This window comes from Marmota monax, unplaced genomic scaffold, assembly GCF_021218885.2.
Source record: "Marmota monax isolate L192 unplaced genomic scaffold, Marmota_monax_Labrador192_F-V1.1 WCK01_AAM20220418_F8-fsc00009, whole genome shotgun sequence".
In the NCBI taxonomy this organism is placed as follows: Eukaryota; Metazoa; Chordata; class Mammalia; order Rodentia; family Sciuridae; genus Marmota; species Marmota monax.
The window spans coordinates 27460496-27478587 of NW_026694710.1; the positions used below are offsets into that span (position 1 = coordinate 27460496).

General features: G+C 43.0%; 1 protein-coding gene and 1 non-coding gene across 8 annotated transcripts in view; one reads left to right on the forward strand and one right to left on the reverse strand.

Moving 5' to 3' along the window:
* Positions 1-18092, reverse strand: part of Fam193a (family with sequence similarity 193 member A) — a 149366-nt gene that overhangs the window by 42975 nt on the left and 88299 nt on the right. For all 7 annotated transcript variants that reach the window (XR_009224846.1, XR_009224845.1, XM_046423623.2 and 4 more), the window contains 6 exons: positions 16916-17063; positions 9417-9494; positions 8142-8254; positions 7766-8008; positions 6084-6237; positions 5791-5970 (listed from right to left, as the gene is read on the reverse strand). Coding sequence is in view for 5 of the 7 variants with exons in the window: in XM_046423623.2 (XP_046279579.1) it covers positions 5791-5970; positions 6084-6237; positions 7766-8008; positions 8142-8254; positions 9417-9494; positions 16916-17063 (916 nt within the window). In the remaining 2 variants the exon portion in view is untranslated. The remainder of the gene's footprint in view (positions 1-5790; positions 5971-6083; positions 6238-7765; positions 8009-8141; positions 8255-9416; positions 9495-16915; positions 17064-18092) is intronic.
* Positions 1257-1329, forward strand: Trnav-cac (transfer RNA valine (anticodon CAC)). Its single transcript has one exon. It is a non-coding gene; the product is annotated as a tRNA-Val (tRNA).

The window sequence follows — 18092 nt, forward strand, 5'->3', positions numbered from 1 at the left end:
AGATGTCACTTTGCAAGAGGGAACTGGGAACAAGAACTGAACGCTAGGTGACTCTGCTCCACTGGGTTCCTACTGCTCAATTGGTGGCTGCACAGAAATCTCCACATGGAAGCCAAGGGGCAGGATTCTGGCAAAGGTGGATTGAAGGGCTAACAACTCAGCTTCCTCCTGAGCACAAATGCCAAAGGCAGCCATTCTAAAGCTCTAGAAATGAGCCAAAGCAATATATCGAGAACTGTTTCTTCTTGTAAGATAGCTGCAACTTGAGTGAAGAACAGGAGTCTGGATTTCTTGCCTGGGGCCTTTCCCTCTTTCCACCCCAGCTTCTGAGCAGTAGCCAGAGGTATCATCAGAGCCGCTGCTGGAGAAAACCTGCCCTGCTGCTGAAGAGGGCAACTCCATGACAAGTAGAGGTGAACCAACAGAAGTGGCAGACTCAGTGGGGAATGGGCAGGGAAGTTTATAGCCCTGATAGCTTGGGGCTGGTGTCTTGGGGTGAGTGGCAGATGAGACAAAAACCTATTAGGGAGACTCTAAAAATGAGAGAGCTTGGGAAGGCTCCTCAGGCTGCCCACACTTGCTAGCTAACCAGGAGACCCCAGTATACACACAAGGAAGACTTCAGAGCCCAGAGGAAGGAATTCCACAGGTGACCTGAGAGCTGGCTGGGGTGCAGATCCCCACCTATACACAGATGCTCTGACACATGTTGAGACCCTGGGTGTTAAAGGTCTATAGGTGAACTGTGCCCAAATCATTAGCTGACCCAACAAGCTAGGCAACCAAAGGCAAGACCTTTATCAGACAAGCTAAAAAACGAAAACAGAGTAAAAACATGAGCTGATGCATTAGCTGCTGCATATGGGGGAAACCGATTCTGCAACGTAAGTCTAGGTAAGCACTAAAACATACAGAAGCAAAAACCTCACTGAACAGTCACTCAAAGGGAAAGTCAGAGTTGTTACATTTTTAAAAGACCAGTTTTCAACCAAAAAGTATGAGACATGCAAAGAAAAAGAAAAGTGTGAGCCACAGTTTTGCAGGAAAAGGACAGCGAATCACTAGAAATTGGTTCTCCTGAGTAGCTCTACATAATGGATTAGCAGAAAAAGATGCAAAACTGCAGCTACAACATGTTTAGAGATGTAAGGCAAGTAGGAGAACAGAGATCAAACATACAGGGGATTATAATATAGTAACTATAAAGAAAATGAAATATGAATTCTAAAAGCAGGTTTAAGACAGCAGAGTGGGCTGGGGATGTACCTCAGTTGGTAGAGTGCTTGCCTCACATGCACAAGGCCCTGGGTTCAATCCCCAGCACCCCCCCCCCCCGCCCACACACACACACACACATACAGCGGAGAAAGAATCTGTGAACTCCAATTAGGGGAACAGAAATTATCCATATTTACTAGGTAACAGACTATGCATAAAAGGCTTCCCTAAAAAAAAAAAAAAAAAAGAAATTATCCATATGAAGACAAGCAGAAACTAGAGTAAAGAAGGGCTGGGGTTGTGGCTCAGTGGTTTGCCTAGTATGTGTGAGGCACTGGGTTAGATTCTCAGAACCGCATATAAATAAAAAATAAAGGTCCACTAACAACTAAAAAAATATTAAAAAAGAAAACTAAGAGAGAGAGAGAGTATGTAAAGGAAAATATAGACAGAAATCTTTGGGGAGAGCAGCAAACACACCGGCATGTATGCAAAGAAGTCCCAGGGACAGGAGCGGGAAGGGTCTCTGAGAGGAAAACTTAAAAGAAACAATGTCTGAAACTCTTACTTTTCAAATGGGATGAAAATCATTAATCTACAGATCTAAGAAATACAAGGAAGCTGAACATGGATTAAAATAGATGTACATAACCACCTTGGAAGCTCCTGCAGTCCCGCCTCCATAAAGAAGCACAGGCCTGTGTGGAGGACTGACTGTCCAGCAGCTACACCACTCTGTGTGGGATTCTGATGGTGGGGGAGGATGTGAGGTGCAGGCAAGGGGCGTAGAGTTCTCTGCACCTTCTATTGAACTTTGCTGTGAACTTAAAACTATTCTAAAAAATAAGAAGAAAAGAAAGACATTTATATGTAAAAACTGAGAAAATTCAGTGCTAGCAAACTGGTCCTACATGAAATACTAAAGGATGTATTTCAGCTGAAATTGTAGTGGCACCCTCTCCTTAACAAAAAATCTTAACTAAGCTTCTCAAGAAATTTTCACCATAATTGATTTTAAGACTATAAGCAAAAGAGTCTCTACAAAAAGTTCAATGTAGTTAAACTTTCTATTTTCCTGTTGCTCTATTTTACTTGGCCACTGGCCAGAAAGAAATCAGCACTCCAGGTGCTCAATGCCCTTTCACTTGTTTTTCACAAACATGTTTCCAGTATAATAATTTGTAAAAGTATGTTTGCAAATGCAAAATGTGATAAAAAAGACAAATCCTTTAACAAGGCCTCTGGCCTTGAGCTGGAGTTTCATAGAGATGTCTACATTTCTATGGAGAAGTTACCTATTGGGCTCCATGGTAACAGCTGGCAGGGGAGGGAAAAAAGGGGAGAAGCTCCCCCCTTTCCAAGAGCTGTACTTGAAGGGTTAACTTGCCCAGAACAGTGAAGAAAAAGCTGCTTTTCTGAACTTCTGCAGACTGTGAACTTCTGAGCTCCTTCCCTTACATGCTGGGTATAAAATTCTGAAACTACCTGAACTCGAGATTCAGGGGATTGATTGATTACTGCAAAAGCTTTGCCCTCTGAACCTGGTTGCAGCCAAATAAAACTGTTTCCTGCTATCTTCGGTGCGTTGCCTCGTCTGTCCCTACAACAAAATGAAATAATACAAATCCCCACACACAAAAAAGAATAATAAAAAAAAAGAAAAGAATGCCAGAAGAGGTAAGCAAGCTGGCAAATGGAAAATATCACGTTATCTTTTGTCTTTGCTTATAATTTCTCTAAAATTATGAAATTCAAAAAAGCAATAATTTTAATATGCTGGGTTTATAACATATAAATATAATACACAGAATAATAATTTGAAGGAGGAAGAAGAAAATAGAGCTGTATTAGAGCAATGTTTATCTATGTTACTGGAATTAAATCAATATTAACCTGGAGTAGATTGTAATAAATTAAGATGCATATTGTAATGCTTAAAGCAGCAACTTGAAAATGACTAAAAAAAAAAAAAAAAAATCATTAAAGAATTAATGGCAGGACTAGGGCTAGAGCTCAGTGGTAGAACACCTGTCTAGCACATGTGAAGCACTGTGTTCAATCCTTAGCACACATAGAAAAACAAATAAAGGTATTATGTCCATCTACAACTTAAAAACAAAACAGAATTAATGTCAGAAGCCAGGTATGGTGGCACAGCCATGTTAATCCTGGCAACTTGGGAGACTAAGACAGGAAGATTACAAATTCAAGGCCAGCCTGGGCAGCTTGCAAAAGCCTGTCTCAAAATAAAAAATAAAAAGAGCTGAGGATATAGCTCAGTGGTAGAGGGCTCCTCGGTTCAATTCCCCAGTACCATTAAAAAAAAAAAAAATAGTGACAATTAAATGGTATTAATGGTCACTAAAAATTTTGTTTAATGTCTGAAAAGGCAGAGGTTGATAGAATAAAAATGCAAGGTCCAACAAGAAGATCTGAAAGCAAATTTAGATTTGAAGACACAAAGAAGCTGAAAAATATAAGGAAAAAAAGTATAATGTACATACAATAACCCAAGAAGCTAAACTGGCTTCATTAATATCAGATATAACGTACTTTAAAGTAAGAAGTTATCAGTAGAGAAATATCTCATCATGACAAAGGGGTCAATGTACTAGGGAGTTACAATGACATGTACACACATTCAACATCATTCCCAAATGTAGAAATCAAAAGTTGGCAAAAGTCTTTAGTATGATTCTCTCAGAAACGGGAAGAACTAGAGAGAAATCAGTGAGGAATCACATCCTATCTGCATACCCATGTCCCTCCAGAATCCATGGGGAACTAATCTCTAAGGGTGGCTCTCAGGAGTCAGGTTAGTGCATCTCTTCCAGAGGCCCTGGCTGCTTGGCCCCCAACCCCCACCTGCCGATTATACCAAGATTGCTATCTGTGAGAAAGCAGGTCTGCCACGCTAGAGAGCGAACCCTACTATAACTCCAAACTCACCTTAAGCAACTGTCATGTGTGGTACACATGTAAGGACAAACAGAGACCAAATGAAGAGAATGAATTTTAAACCCTTGCATTTACGGCCCATCAATTTTCAACAAATCATCAAAGCGCTTCTGCAGGGGCAAGGCCAGTCTGACAGAGAGCACTGGATAATTGGATGTCCATATACTTAAAAACACAGATGCAGACTTTAACCTTACACCATAAGCAAACTCTTAGTCAAATGAATCACAGCATCTAAATAAGTTACAAATCTTCTAGAAGAAAACAGTTTTGTGTTAGGCCAAGTTTTCTTAGAGAATGTATCAAAGGGATGGTTCTGAAAATAAAAAAACTAATAAATTGGAATGAATTAAACCCAAAGCTTCTGCTTTACAAAAGACACTATTAAAACTGGGTTGGGGGGCTGGGGATGTGGCTCAAGCGGTAGCGCGCTCTCCTGGCATGCGTGAGGCCCGGGTTCAATTCTCAGCACCACATACAAACAAAGATGTTGTGTCCGCCGAAAACTAAAAAATAAATATTAAAAATTCTCTCTCTCTCTCTCCCCCCCTCCCTCTCTCACTCTATCTTAAAAAAAAAAAAAAAAAAAAAAAAAAAACTGGGTTGGGGTTGCGGCTCAGGGGCAGAACGCTTGCCTATCACGTGCGAGGCCCTGGGTTGGATCCTCAGCATCACATAAAAATAAAATAAAGGTATTGTGTCCAGCTAAAAATAAACACAATAATAAATATTAAAAAAAAAACACAAAATAAAGAGACACATTATAGACCATGAGGAAACAGTGCAAATCATATATCTGATGAAGGATATATATCCAATATATAAAGAAATCTTATAACTCAGTAATAGGACAGAAAAGGAAACAAATAGCCCTTAAATATAGGAAAGGAGGTTTACCTATTAAAGGGAAGTGAAAACTGAAACCCCACGGGTTACCATTTCCATATATCAGACTGGCAACAATCCAACAAAACTGTGGGGCCACTCTTTTTTGGAGTCTGGGTGGTCACCGTGGCCTTACCCAACCCCACTCACTGATGTTCTTACCCACAGTTCACTGCTGGACTAGTCCTAGAGCTGTATCTGCTTACGTACACAATGTCAGATGTACAAGGTTACTCACTGAATAGTTTGCAATGGTCAAAGAGGGGATGAACAGCACAAGTGCCCATCAACAGAGAACTAAAAAGGAAAAACAGAAACTACAGCATGTTCACATTATGAAAAAGAGTGAGGCCAGCAAAAGGGAATGAGAAAGTACGCTCTGCAGAGACATAATCTGTCAGGATGCACTGTCAGGCAAACAGGTTCAGAACTTTAACTGTGTGTGTGTTATTAGACAGCCTTTCTCATAAAAAAGGGGAAGAATAAATATATAAGAATGAAATAAAGATAATGTGTCCAACTACAACTAAAAAATAATAAATATTTTTTAAAAAGATTTTTAAAAATTATGAATTGTCTGTTTTACAAGTGTGTCTTGATTCTCTCTGATTCTGAGCAACAGAAATAACTTGAAATGGAATACTTTCACAGTTAATAATGCCCATGTTTGGGAAAAATATATACTGAGAGACTCATGACAAAAAGAAAATCTGAAACATGAAACCCTACCTGCTGGGCTGGGTAAGAAGGGGGTGGAGTGTCCACTTTACTTTCCTCTGTCCTGGGGCTCCCGTTTCCCAGGGCCCCATCTTCCTTTGGAGCTCCTGGGGGCTCCCCACTGCTTTCACCATCCACTTCTTCATCGTCAGCTTCTGAAGAGCTACTACTGGTGCTGCTCACCTGTGGGGACTTAAAACGCAGCCTTTTGTAACTTACACTTTTCAAAGTAGAATAATGCAAAAATTAAACTTAGGCCACCATATTATGCCACCTATTGTGGCTACAAGTAACCATGCTCATACCTCATCTTTCAGGGCCATGTTTTCCCCACCACCATTCAGTTCGCTGTGGATCCCATTCATGTTGGCCACCACCTCGGTATCGTCATAGTTACTCAATGGATAAATATCAGCAAACTTGGCTGACAACGGTGCAACGTCCTCATCATCACTACAACTGAGACAACAGACAAGGTCAAAGGCGGCTACTGTACTGCAGAGGAGGATAAGGGGCCACCTGCTGTGCACAGAAGCCTTCTTTAGATCACTGCTTGTGTTCAGAGTCCTGTAAAGCATCACTCATTACCAATACCTCCTGGTCACCTGAATATGAGAGGAGAGACCTAGAAGATCAGCATTTTTACTACCTGGAAGAATGGAAAGGGAAAACCTCTAAAGGCAGAAATATTAAGGAAATCACAAACATTTAATCAGACTAATGGATATTACATTTATTATGTGACTTGAGATGCCCTGCTACAAAACTATTCCTTCTACCACTCCCAAGCCCAGACACAATTGTTTTATTTAAAATTAAAGGGGTACATTCAGATGCAGTGGTGTATACCTATAATCCCACCTACTTGGGAGGCTGACGTTGGAGGATTTTAAGATCAGGGCCAACACAAGACAACTTAGAACCTGCCTCAAAATAAAACATAGAAAAGGGCTTGGGGGGGTGGGCAGTGCTGGGGTTGTGGCTCAGTGGTAGAGCACTCGCCTAGCACGTGCAAGGTGCTGGGTAGATCCTCAGCACCACATAAAAATAAATAAATAAAAATAAAGGTGGGGGAGGGGGAGGGAGGGAGAGGGAGAGGGAGAGAGAGAGGCATGCGCACGCACACACAGAGGGAGGAAGGAAGGAAAGAAGGAAGAAAAAGAATTATGTGGGGCTTGAGAACGAGTCCATACTGAGAACTGAAAGACTCTAAAGGAAAGGTTTCTCATTTATTATGTGACTTGAGATGCCCTTCTCAGTTTCCTTGAGAAATCCAGAGAGAGGAGATAAAGATATGACCTGAGTCAGAGAAATCTGAGGAAGGCTGAATAGCCGAGGTCAGGGGCAATAATCCCTGGCACTGGAATCTCTGCAGGGCTCACGATGGCTGCATGCTCTATGATGCACATGCAATGGAAGTCTAGGTCTACTCAAGTAATTACCTCCCTTCCATAAGCCCTCACAAATGACAGTGTCACAACTCTGAAGGAATCTGGGACCAGCCAACCACAAAGTGAACAGGCAAGAGCAGCAGGGCAGCCTCGCCAGTATGAAAGGAACACCTAGTTATGTGGGAACACAGAAGACAAACTTTCCATCGCTTGCTAACGTGATCATTTGAACTCTTAGCAAGACATGAGGCAAGCATGAACACTGGGCTGACAATGAGGCGAGTGAACGGCAGCTGACCGCCCTCCAGGAGCACAAGGAGAAGGGGCCAGAGCCAAGGAGACACTTCCCTGCATACCAACATGTTTTTCATGTTTTTTACTGTACTGGCACTTGTTAATTTAACATTTTTTTCAGGTGATGAAATAAGTGTCAAACTTTGAATTGACTGATTTCATGTTTTAAAAGTTGCTTAAAACAATGCAAGGTCTTTTTCATGAAAAGCATTATGATGATGTTCATACTTCTGTAGACATCACTGTTTCTTGCGACTGAATACTTAAAATTTCTGAATCTTTATTACACAGTTACAACTTACAAAGTTGGTGCAGAGCCATTGTCTGTGAGGATGAGTCTGGGATGTTGCTGAACTGTGATGGGAGAGCTGGAGCCTGACCCTGAGCTTGCTGAGGACACGCTAGGTGGGCGCATCTCAGAGAGATAGTCGGGAGCAGAATCCACTTGGAGTGGTAGCTGGTGAATGTGGATGTCATCAGTGACGGGGGTGTCCATGATACCACAAGTGAGGATGTGTGAGAGGCTGCAGTCATCACAAGCACATCTGATCGGGAATTAAGGACAGTTACCAAGAGAGCCAACACAGAAGGTCATCATGTTCTCTGAAGGTCGGTTCCAGACCTCCACCTGGTTCAAGGAGGGCTGCAGGCTGCTGCACCCATGACAGCCCAGCTCACCTTCTCCTGTAGTTGCAGTTGGGGCAGTCAGGCATGCTCAGTCGTGATGACAACATGTGCCTCATGGTATCTGTGAAGTTGTTCTCGCCAGTAACCGCTTTCTTATTGGTTAACTAGAGGAAATTATCAAACAATTGCTTAATTTCACAGAAACCTTTCTCCATTTCATGGATCACATGTTCTAGTAATTATGATAATATGTAGAAATCAATTTGGTCAGCTTCCTCAGGTGGGCAGGACCAGGATACAGGAGCGGCAGACCTGGAGCTGAGCTGCTCAAGGGCCCAGGTACCAAGAACCTCCTAAATATTTTGGTCTTCAGCAAGCACACTGTCACATGCCCTCATAACAGACGTCCAGAAGGCAGGCTACTGCAGATACCCAACCTTTACCCTCTATCTGTCAAGTACTCTGTATCTTCTGGGAACCAGGAAGGCAGCCATAGAAAGAGAGACTGGTATGTGGTGTTGGAGGAAGAGGCTTGGACCTGGAAGCTTCCTTCCAATTGACTAGGAAGCATCTGAGTATCAAAGGAGAAGGAGTTCTGGACCAGCTTTGGCAAATGGACAGGTGATGACTGGAAGGCCATTTAATACACAGAATAGGGGGCAGCGGGCAGGGAACTAAAGGAAAGGCCAAGGGCATTAAGCTCATAAAGGAGACTAAGAAAACAGTCCAGGAAGTAGGAATAGTTGGTGTGGCCATATGAATGAGATTAGGGCAAGAAGTTCCAAAAGCAGAGGGATCCCAGGCCAATCACAGGAAGGTCAATTGCAAGCTCTCCAAAGACCTCATCAGCAGAGGGTGCAGGGCAAGCCTGCTAGAGGAGGCTCCACCAGGGTGAGGAGGAAGGGGGCAGACTACAGATGGTCTGGCTCCTGGCATTGCGGGGGAAAGCTGGGCTGAATCCCTGTGATTTCAGAAATGGCCTTAGCCTGCAGCATGTCACCCCTTCATGCGTGATCTGGAGATAGCAACACCTGCCTCACAGATACGCATGGGGACTCAGGGCAATGTCATCTGTAAAATTCCTAGGGCCGCTGTGTACCAACATCAGTCACTCGATGAGCACTGGCTTTCCTTAAAGAGTAATCAGAATGTAGGAAATAGGCAAATAAAATCGGTTTACCTTGAGGTTTAACACTGGCAGATGTTGCCCATGTGGTCCTCAAATGGTGTCCTGTTGCAACAGAGCAGCTAATGTGCAAAATGCCACTCACTCTATAAAGAGGATTTCCTACTTCCTTTAATTGCCTCTCATATGGACAAACTTACCTGTTCTTCAATGAATCGCCTTTGTTTAAATATCTCCCAGTCTTCCGTTAACATGCGCTGTTTGGTTTTCATTGTCATCTAGAAAGCAGATGTTAAAAAAACAAAACAAACAAACAAACAAACAAAAAACCTTGGTACCAGCAGCAATTACACAGGGTATTTTCAAGGGAAGATTTTTTTTCAAATGATATATACAAGATGTAAAGAAAACAGATACAATACTACAAATATATTATCAGGCAGCCCATTTCAGCATCTTACTCAACTTAATCAAAATCGCCACAAGTGCTTTTGTGTGTGTGTGTGTGGTGCTGGGGACTAAATCCAGGGCCTTGTGTATACAAGGCAAGCACTCTACCAACTGAGCTATATCCCCAGTCCCACAAGTGCTCTTTTTACAAGAGGCACAGTTCCCCAGAGCCTCCCACTGCAGAGGGCAGACCATTTCCTACCTGAAAGGAGAAGTGCTCTCTCCCTGAGCCTGCCTAGGTGTAAGCACACATGGTGGATATGAGAACCACAGCACTCCTGAGCTGGCCCACTCCATCACTCCCATGAATTCCCCAGCCTGGAGACAAGTACTCAAGACTCTTCATCTAAACAATGTGTATAACTTTCTACACAAAAATCAATAAGTAAAATGCAATGTGATTCAAGAAGAAGAAAACCTGAAATAGACTAATAGTAGATCTATACTTGTTCTTCCTCTCTGCAAACATGAATCAGGCCCCAAAGTTTTATGGTAAGTTCTATCACATCCTTCATGGAATAGAAAATTTAAACTATTCCTGCAAACTGAAAAAATACAGTTTCTCAAATTTCATAAAGCTATCATGATCTTCTCACAAAACAGACAAGTGTCAAAAACTAAAACTCAATTCCATAACACCTCAGAATATAAATAAAAAGTCCTAAATAAAACATCAGCAAGTTAAGTCTAACAGTGAAGAATATCATGATCTAATAAGGATTAATCTCAAGGATGCCAAGAATGCCTCAAAATTAGGAAACCTAATCTCTTAAAATTCATACAAAAATAGGAAAACTATAAAATCAAATTTGACATGTATTACTCTTTTTCTTTTAAAATAACCCAAGTAAATAAAGTGAACTTCTTGAATTTGCTAGTAAGTGCCAAAAAAGTCTGAATGGCAAACAGTGCTTCATCGTGAGACATTCAAAACCCCCACACAAGGACTGGCCAAGGGTGCCTCTGCCAGTATACTCACTCACCCTGCTCTGAAGGTTCTAATAGAAGCCAAAAAAAAGTTCAAATGCAAGAAAGAATGAGACAGAACTATCATTATTTGAAGATGATATCATGATCTCCCAGAAAATTCAAAGCAACTGACTCAAAAACTACTGAAGCTACTGAGGGACTTTGGTAAGACGAACGGTGCCCCTAACTCTGCCTTCCTGTTTATCACCAAGAACACATTAGAAAGCATACTCACAAAACAAGACCCAAAACTAAGAAACTCCATGGCATAAACTTGGTAAGAAATGCACAGACTATGCAGGATAGAAAAAAAAGACCTAAAAATAAGGAGAGATCAGATTCTTAGATGGAAGGATTTAATATCAAGGGCCAACCCTTCCTTTTCAACATATATGCCTGCAGTTTTAAAAAAAAAGGCATTAAAAAACAAAAATCTTTATTTTGTTTATTTTCGTTTTTTATGTGGTGCTAGGGATCAAACCCAGTGGCTCACATATGCTAGGTAAGCGCTCTACCACTGAGCCACAACCCCATCCCAGAAAGGCATTTTTCTTGGAGATATTACTATTGCAAGTTTGAAAAATTATATTAGAAAGCTAAAAATTAGGAAAGGTGATCATATGTATACATATTTTATTCATTCTTTTTAGATATACATGACAGTAGAGTGTTTTTTGACATTACACATACTTGGAGTACAACTTATTCTAGTTAGGATCCCACTCTTGTGGTTGTATATGATGTGGAGTTTCACTGGTGATGTATTCATATATAAAGATAGGAAAGTATGTAATTAGTTCAGAATTCAAGAGTTATTTGGCACACAGAAGAGTCTGCTTCATGAGACTTCTGTTTAGACTGGAGTTTGCTATGCTTGTAGTAGATCAGGAGCCAAGAGGTAAGATGGGGCTGGGACAGGGAGGTCACTGGGGGTCTCCATTTGCCACTCCATTTTATTGGTAAACAACATCAATAAAAACCCACTCTTTGGTCCTCTCCTCACATTCTCTAGGTCAAAATTAGTTGGGGGAAAAACTTGGGTAACTGCAGTGTTATGTATATATGTATCAAACAAAGAAAACATAATTTTAAAAAGCAAAATAACATTTCAAAGCTGTCAACTGCCCCTTGCATTCTGTTTCTTTGTGAATAAAGACTCAATTATTTTACAAGTGCTCTACATTTTGAAATCTTTGGATTAGCATAAAATTTCTGAAATGCTTACTGATGAGAAGTAACTAATCTCCATTTCATTGCTTTAAATTAAATGACAGATTTAAATGGTTCCATAGGGGACTGCAGTAACACAGTCACGAGATAGGACACCTGGGGCCATCGTGAGGGGGAAGGGCAGGAAAGATTTCCCCATCCCTGCAACCATCAGCGTTCAGAAGAAAACATGACTCTGATGATACCCTGATTTTGAACTTCTGGGTCTGGGCTTCCAGAACTATGACAAAATACATTTCTATTATTTTAAGTCACCTCCCTCATTCTGCAATGACTCCATGGATGCTACTAAAAGTGGTTCAATTTCTCAAATTTGTATTATAACGTCTTGATTTCTCATGGTTTTTGGTATAGAGTGAAAAACAGGAATGTATCTTCTGGCTGCTTTAGTGGAGACAATGTTCTTTCTTTGTAAAAAAGATAGGACAGAGGGGAATGGTGGCATACAACTGTAATCCTAGTGGCTCAGGAGGCTGAGGCAGGAGGATCACAAGTTCAAAGCCAGTCTCAGCAACTTAGCGAGACCCTGTCTCAAAATAAAAAATAAAGGACTGGGAATGTGGCTCAAGCCGTAGCGCGCTTGCCTGGCATGCGTGCAGCCCAGGTTCGATCCTCAGCACCACATACGAAAACAAAGATGTTGTGTCTGCTGAAAACTAGAAAAAAATAAATATTAAAATTCTCTCTCTCTAAAAATAAATAAATAAATAAAATAAAAAGGGCTGGAGATGTGGCTCAATGGTTAAGCACCCCTGGGCTCAATCCTTGGTACAAAAAAAAGACAGAATTTTAAAGAAATAAATCCACTATCAGCTTTACTTTTTTCTTTTCTTTTTTTAGTTTTTTGGTGGACACAAGATCTTTTATTTTACATTTATGTGGTGCTGAGGATTAAACCCAGTGTCCCGTGCATGCTAGGCCAGCACTCTACCACTGAGCCACAACCCCAGCCCCATCAGCTTTACTTTTTAAGTGATACTGTATTTTTCTCCCAAGAGAAAGCATTGCTATTTTTACATACATTTCCATTTTCACTAGAACAGCAATGATAGCAATGTATATTATGTTAGTGAATGAAACCAATTGCAGGCAACAAACAATTCTAGGAATTATTACTCTCTTAAAGCATTCTTCAGTCATAGCAAAAAAGAAACTTCCCCCTTCCTGAGAGTTACCCTGGGTCTTTTTCCTGTTCAGGCCTGGTCCAACAGGAGAAATAAATTTACCACACCCATCCAATGTATACCAGGGGACAGGATGTGGACCATTCTGCCTGGAGCCCTAAGCCTGCCTGGCTGGGCCCTTGGGGAGCCTCCTGCCACCCACAGCTGTGATAACTATGTCTAGAGCCCAAGAGCAGTGGAGGTGTGATCCACACAGAGCCTGGCACCACGTTCTTCTCTAATCTGAATTACTATTTAATTATTCCATTTTCTGAAATCACCTAATGGTTATTTACCACTGCATAAGCTTATATAGATATAACATGAGGGAAACCAACTCTACTGAATAGCAGGAAAAATGTCAAATGTGTGGAGAGAGGGAGGCAGCAGTCCCACTCAGAGAAGCTCCCAGACTCCGGAGTCTTGAGAAGCCAGCCTCCCCATTTCTATACCAGGATAGGCACTGCCCACATACCTGGAGGTCTCCATTTGCCACTCAAGCCTAGCAGACAGTGCCTCCCCAGAAAGTGTTCTGCAAAGCCCTGATGAGCACTGAGCAGCAGGCACAGAGATTACCATCCCCACTGTCAGGAATATGTGTGTTCCTTGATTTACATCTCAGAATGGAGGGGACCTGAAGGTCTTCTAGTCCAACCAGGCCTGAAATCTCTGCCAACTCACTTCTGCACATTCCCTACCCCAAGAATCATAGCATCTCCATACCAGAGTGCAGGGCAGAGATGAAACAGCTTCTCAGTTACTGCAATGACTACTACAGCACTGAAATGGGCCCTGAGACATTTATCTCCAGGCCAACAGCAATTGCCAGCTGGTACCATCTGGGCGCGCTTTGGCAGCTGCCCTGCAGTGAGCTAACCGTCTACATGTAGAAGGCTCCAAAGGTGCTGCATGTGGCCTGCTGTAGTCACAGTATCCACAGCAACATGCCTCCCTTTTACCCCAATACATGAACCTTGTCAAAGATAAAATGAGGACACTGCAGGCCATGGTCCTTGGAAAAGACAAGAGAGGTCCTGAGTTTATTTCATAACATCAACGCACTGGAGGGTTCCTTTACCTCACACAGTATGTCTTTCCTATAACTGAAGCTGTCAGGACAGAGACTTGGTAGGTAATATTATTTCATAATTTCACTTCCTGAGAGACGTATGGATTCAGGGCCCTTCCATGCACCTCTCACAAGTAGCTCCTCTGGTAGCCTTGAGGCCCTTGTCATCCGCAGTGGCCCTTCCCTGGGTCCAGGAGCCCCAGTGCTCCTGTCTCCGTTACCAGCTGCAATAGCCCTGCTTCCTGCACCTCACTCCCTCTCCAGCTCCTCATCAGTTTCCTTCTACCATTCCCTTGAGCCCCAATGATAAGACCTACCCATAGTTTGAATCTTAGATGTTCCGTAAACATTCATCTGTTAAAGGCTTGTTTGCCAGCCTGTAGCACCAGTGGAAGGTGACAAAACCTTGAGGAGGTGGGGGCTAATGGGAGAAGTTAGATCATAGGGGTACATTCTCCTCGAAGGGGATACTGGGACCACAGCTCCTTCTCTTCTCTCTTTGCTTCCTGGCTGCCATGACTGTGCCTCTGCAGGCTCAAAGCAACAGGGTCAACCGACCATAAACTCCACCCTCTGAAACCATGAGCCACAAACTTTTCATCCTTATGAGTTAATTATTCCAAGCACTTTGTCATAATAACAGAAAGCTGACTCAAATCTAGACTCCCCCCCCACCCGGTTTTCCTTTATAGAATACTGATGATCTGACACCCCAGTAAACCAGAGTTTCACTGCTTCTCTCTTACCTCGTTACCTTCCACAAACTACTATGTACAGCTATCCTGGGGTATTCTCTGTAGGTGACCCTTAAGCAGCTTACCACAATGCAATTCACTACACAAGGGACTACTTCTTGCAGTTTTTTTTTTTTTTTTTTCCCAAAACAAAGCAAGATCCCAGAAGCTCCAGAGACTAAGGAAGGAAGATTGGGAGTTCAAAGCCAGCTCAGCAAAAGTGAGGGCACTAAACAACTCATTGAGACCCTGTCTCTAAATAAAATACAAAATAAGACAGGGGATGTGGCTCAGTGGTCAAGTGCCCCTGAGTTCAATCCCCAATACCCACTTCCCCCCACAAAAAAAAGCACAAAAAATTTATTTTGAATTAATGGAACACAAAACTGAAGGGAAACAATTTAAGCAGAGCTCATGAGGCAGATCCAGAATTGTAGCCTGCTGTCAATTTTCATGGTCCTGCACAGAACCCATGTCAAGTAGATCCCCCAAGGAACAGTGACCTCTGTGTAAGGATCCCTCTGCACTGCCACAGCTCAAGAGCCTGCTACAGCTGACCTCCCTGTCCCAGCCCCATTTTACCTCCTGGCTCCTGATCTATTACAAGCCACAGCAAACTCCAGTCTAAACAGAAGTCTCATGAAGCAGACTCTTCTGTGTGCCGACAGCAGAGGGGAAAGCAGTTAGCTCTCCATATCCTCTCTGCTGTTCCTTTCATGTGAATAGCTGCTGGCTACCTGAATGCTCAGGCCTGGTGGCTGAGGCTGCAGAGAGAATGCTGCAGCTCTACTCATGATCTGCTTGTCTGGCCCTCCTCACCCAGGCAAGCCACAGGCAGAGCTTCATGACTACCTGACCTGCTCCAGCATCAGCCCAACTGACACTGTTGAAGTGGCTTGGGAACAGCCCTGCTCCAACAGCAGCCTGAAGTAAGACAACACTGCTCAGTGACAAGGCACAGCTAGAGAGCAAGTCTTTGATTGCACAACCAGACAAAAACATGATTCAGGGTCACATCCATGCTGAAGAAAACTCAAAGCAACAATGGTTCTCCCAAATTCTGCCAGTGACCACAGGACAATAGGGAGAAAGCTGTAGGAGCTGATTAGTCCCACTGCCCTGCCTCTCTATTGTGCATGCAGTGCTCAGGGTGAAGCCCACTGCAGTGATGAAGGTGAAGGGCAGAACAACAATGAGCAAGAGACTAAGCAATGGCAGTAAGGCAACTGCCACATAAAGCAAGGCCTGAGCTCCCCAAACAGTGAGATGGCTTACAAGAGAAGTGAGCACATACCAGTGCCGTCCTCCTTCCTTATGGCTGCTTAATGCTCAGATAGGGACAAAAGCTAACAAAGGGCTTGGTCAGCTTCTAAGTGGCACTAACAATCCTGGGATAGACTTAGAACCAGTACACACCTGAATCCAGAACCACAGCTCTATTTTTGCACAAATAGTCTGAAAAGCATAATACAGAGCTCTGTCGTTTTTCCTTTTTACTCCTCCATACCAATGACATTTAAAATAAGACCACTTTGACTTCCTTGCCTGATTCTACTAGAGGTTCTTGAAAGTTAGGAGGCCGGGGTTGGACAGGAGGGGATAACATCTCAAAGACTTGCTCAGAGTCTGTCCCCTCCTGAGGGGCTCTGGCCACATAGTGCAATGTCCCTGCACGTCCATCTCCAGCAGGCATGGCCTGCGCCTCCCAGCTCTCCTCCAGCTTCCTTAACACTTTCATGTGTGTCTGTGCTCCCTTTCTGGATGGTTCAGGATGAATGAAGAGTAGGCTCTGAATACCACAGTGTTCAGTAAAGGCTTCTGGAATTACAAGGTCTGGTGGCTTCCTAAAGTCCCCAAGATTCCTGCATGAGCACAGACTATTCAAGGGATGGTGTACACACCCTGGCTGAGGTGGACCTGACCAACTGCCACCACCACATCACCAGTACACCTCTGCTAGGAAAACTATCTGCTGCAGTGAGGTGTCCAGGGCCTCTGCCAAGAAGCCCTGCTCCTCCACTGTAGAGAGCCCCCTGGCACACACCCTGTCAATGCACAGGCTGTGCCTCTGGCACAGTGCTCACCTGCTCGTCCACATAGGCATCAATCCTCTTCTGGCACTCCAGCCACTGCTCCGCGACTCTGCGCAGCTCCTCCTCAGAGCGCTGGAACCTCTGCAGCAAGGTGCTATATGTGTCTTCATTGCAGGTGTCATGTGTGGTGGTCCCCAGCCTAGGAGGGAGGAGGCCTTGTGACAAGAGAGCCTCAAGACTCCAGCTGGGAAGCAGAGGTATACCTGCCACGACAGTCTACCTGGGTCATCTCAAAAACACAGTAATGCCACTACATACCACAGCAGGGCTGCAGTGAGGGCCCAATAGGTCACAGATGCAAGGTACCCAATAAAACCTCACATAAAGGAGATACTCAAAGAAAGAAGAGCTCCTAAGAAAAGGAATTAGTAGGGAATAATGCCATCCCCAAAAGACCACGGCTATGGTTCAGTTTGCTGCACATGGGGTCATGAACTATTTTTTTCCCATTGAAATACAGACACAGAGAAAACAGAACATTTACTGAGAGAAAAAAAATTATACTTGGTTTTCAAATAAAGCAAAACAGAAAATCAGATTCAAATGAAGAGATACAGCTATACTGTGTTAAGAACAATGGTAAGATGGGAAATGAAGGACACACAGGTGGACTGGAGAAAAAATATGCAGATTTCTGAAAAAGAGGACATGAAGCAAGATAGTGGTTTGGGAGAGAGAAGATGGCAGCTCAAGGGGTGGTGTGGAGCTACATAGAGATTCTCACCAGAAAAATTCATTTCATTAATACATAAGTACACCAACACATTTTACCTGTAATATAGAGTTCTCAACATTGATTATTCAGAATCAAAGACTCAAGCTGGGAAGCAGAAGTATGCCTGCTTTACATTTATACCAGAAACATTTATATCAGAAACACAAAGAGCACCAGGCGCAGTATAATCCCAGCAGCTCAGGAGGCTGAGCAAGGAAGACCACGAGTTCAAAGCCAGCCTCAGCAAAAGCAAGGCACGAAGCAACTCAGCGAGACCCTGTCTCTAGATAAAATACAAAACAGGACTGGGGATGTGGCTCAGTGGTTGAGTGCCCCTGGGTTTAATCCTCAGTACACTCCCTGTCCTGAAAAGAAAAGAAACACAAAGACTTAAGTGCAAGGGTAGACATATAAGCACTGTTGATATAAAAAAAAACAAACAAACTGGGAGTT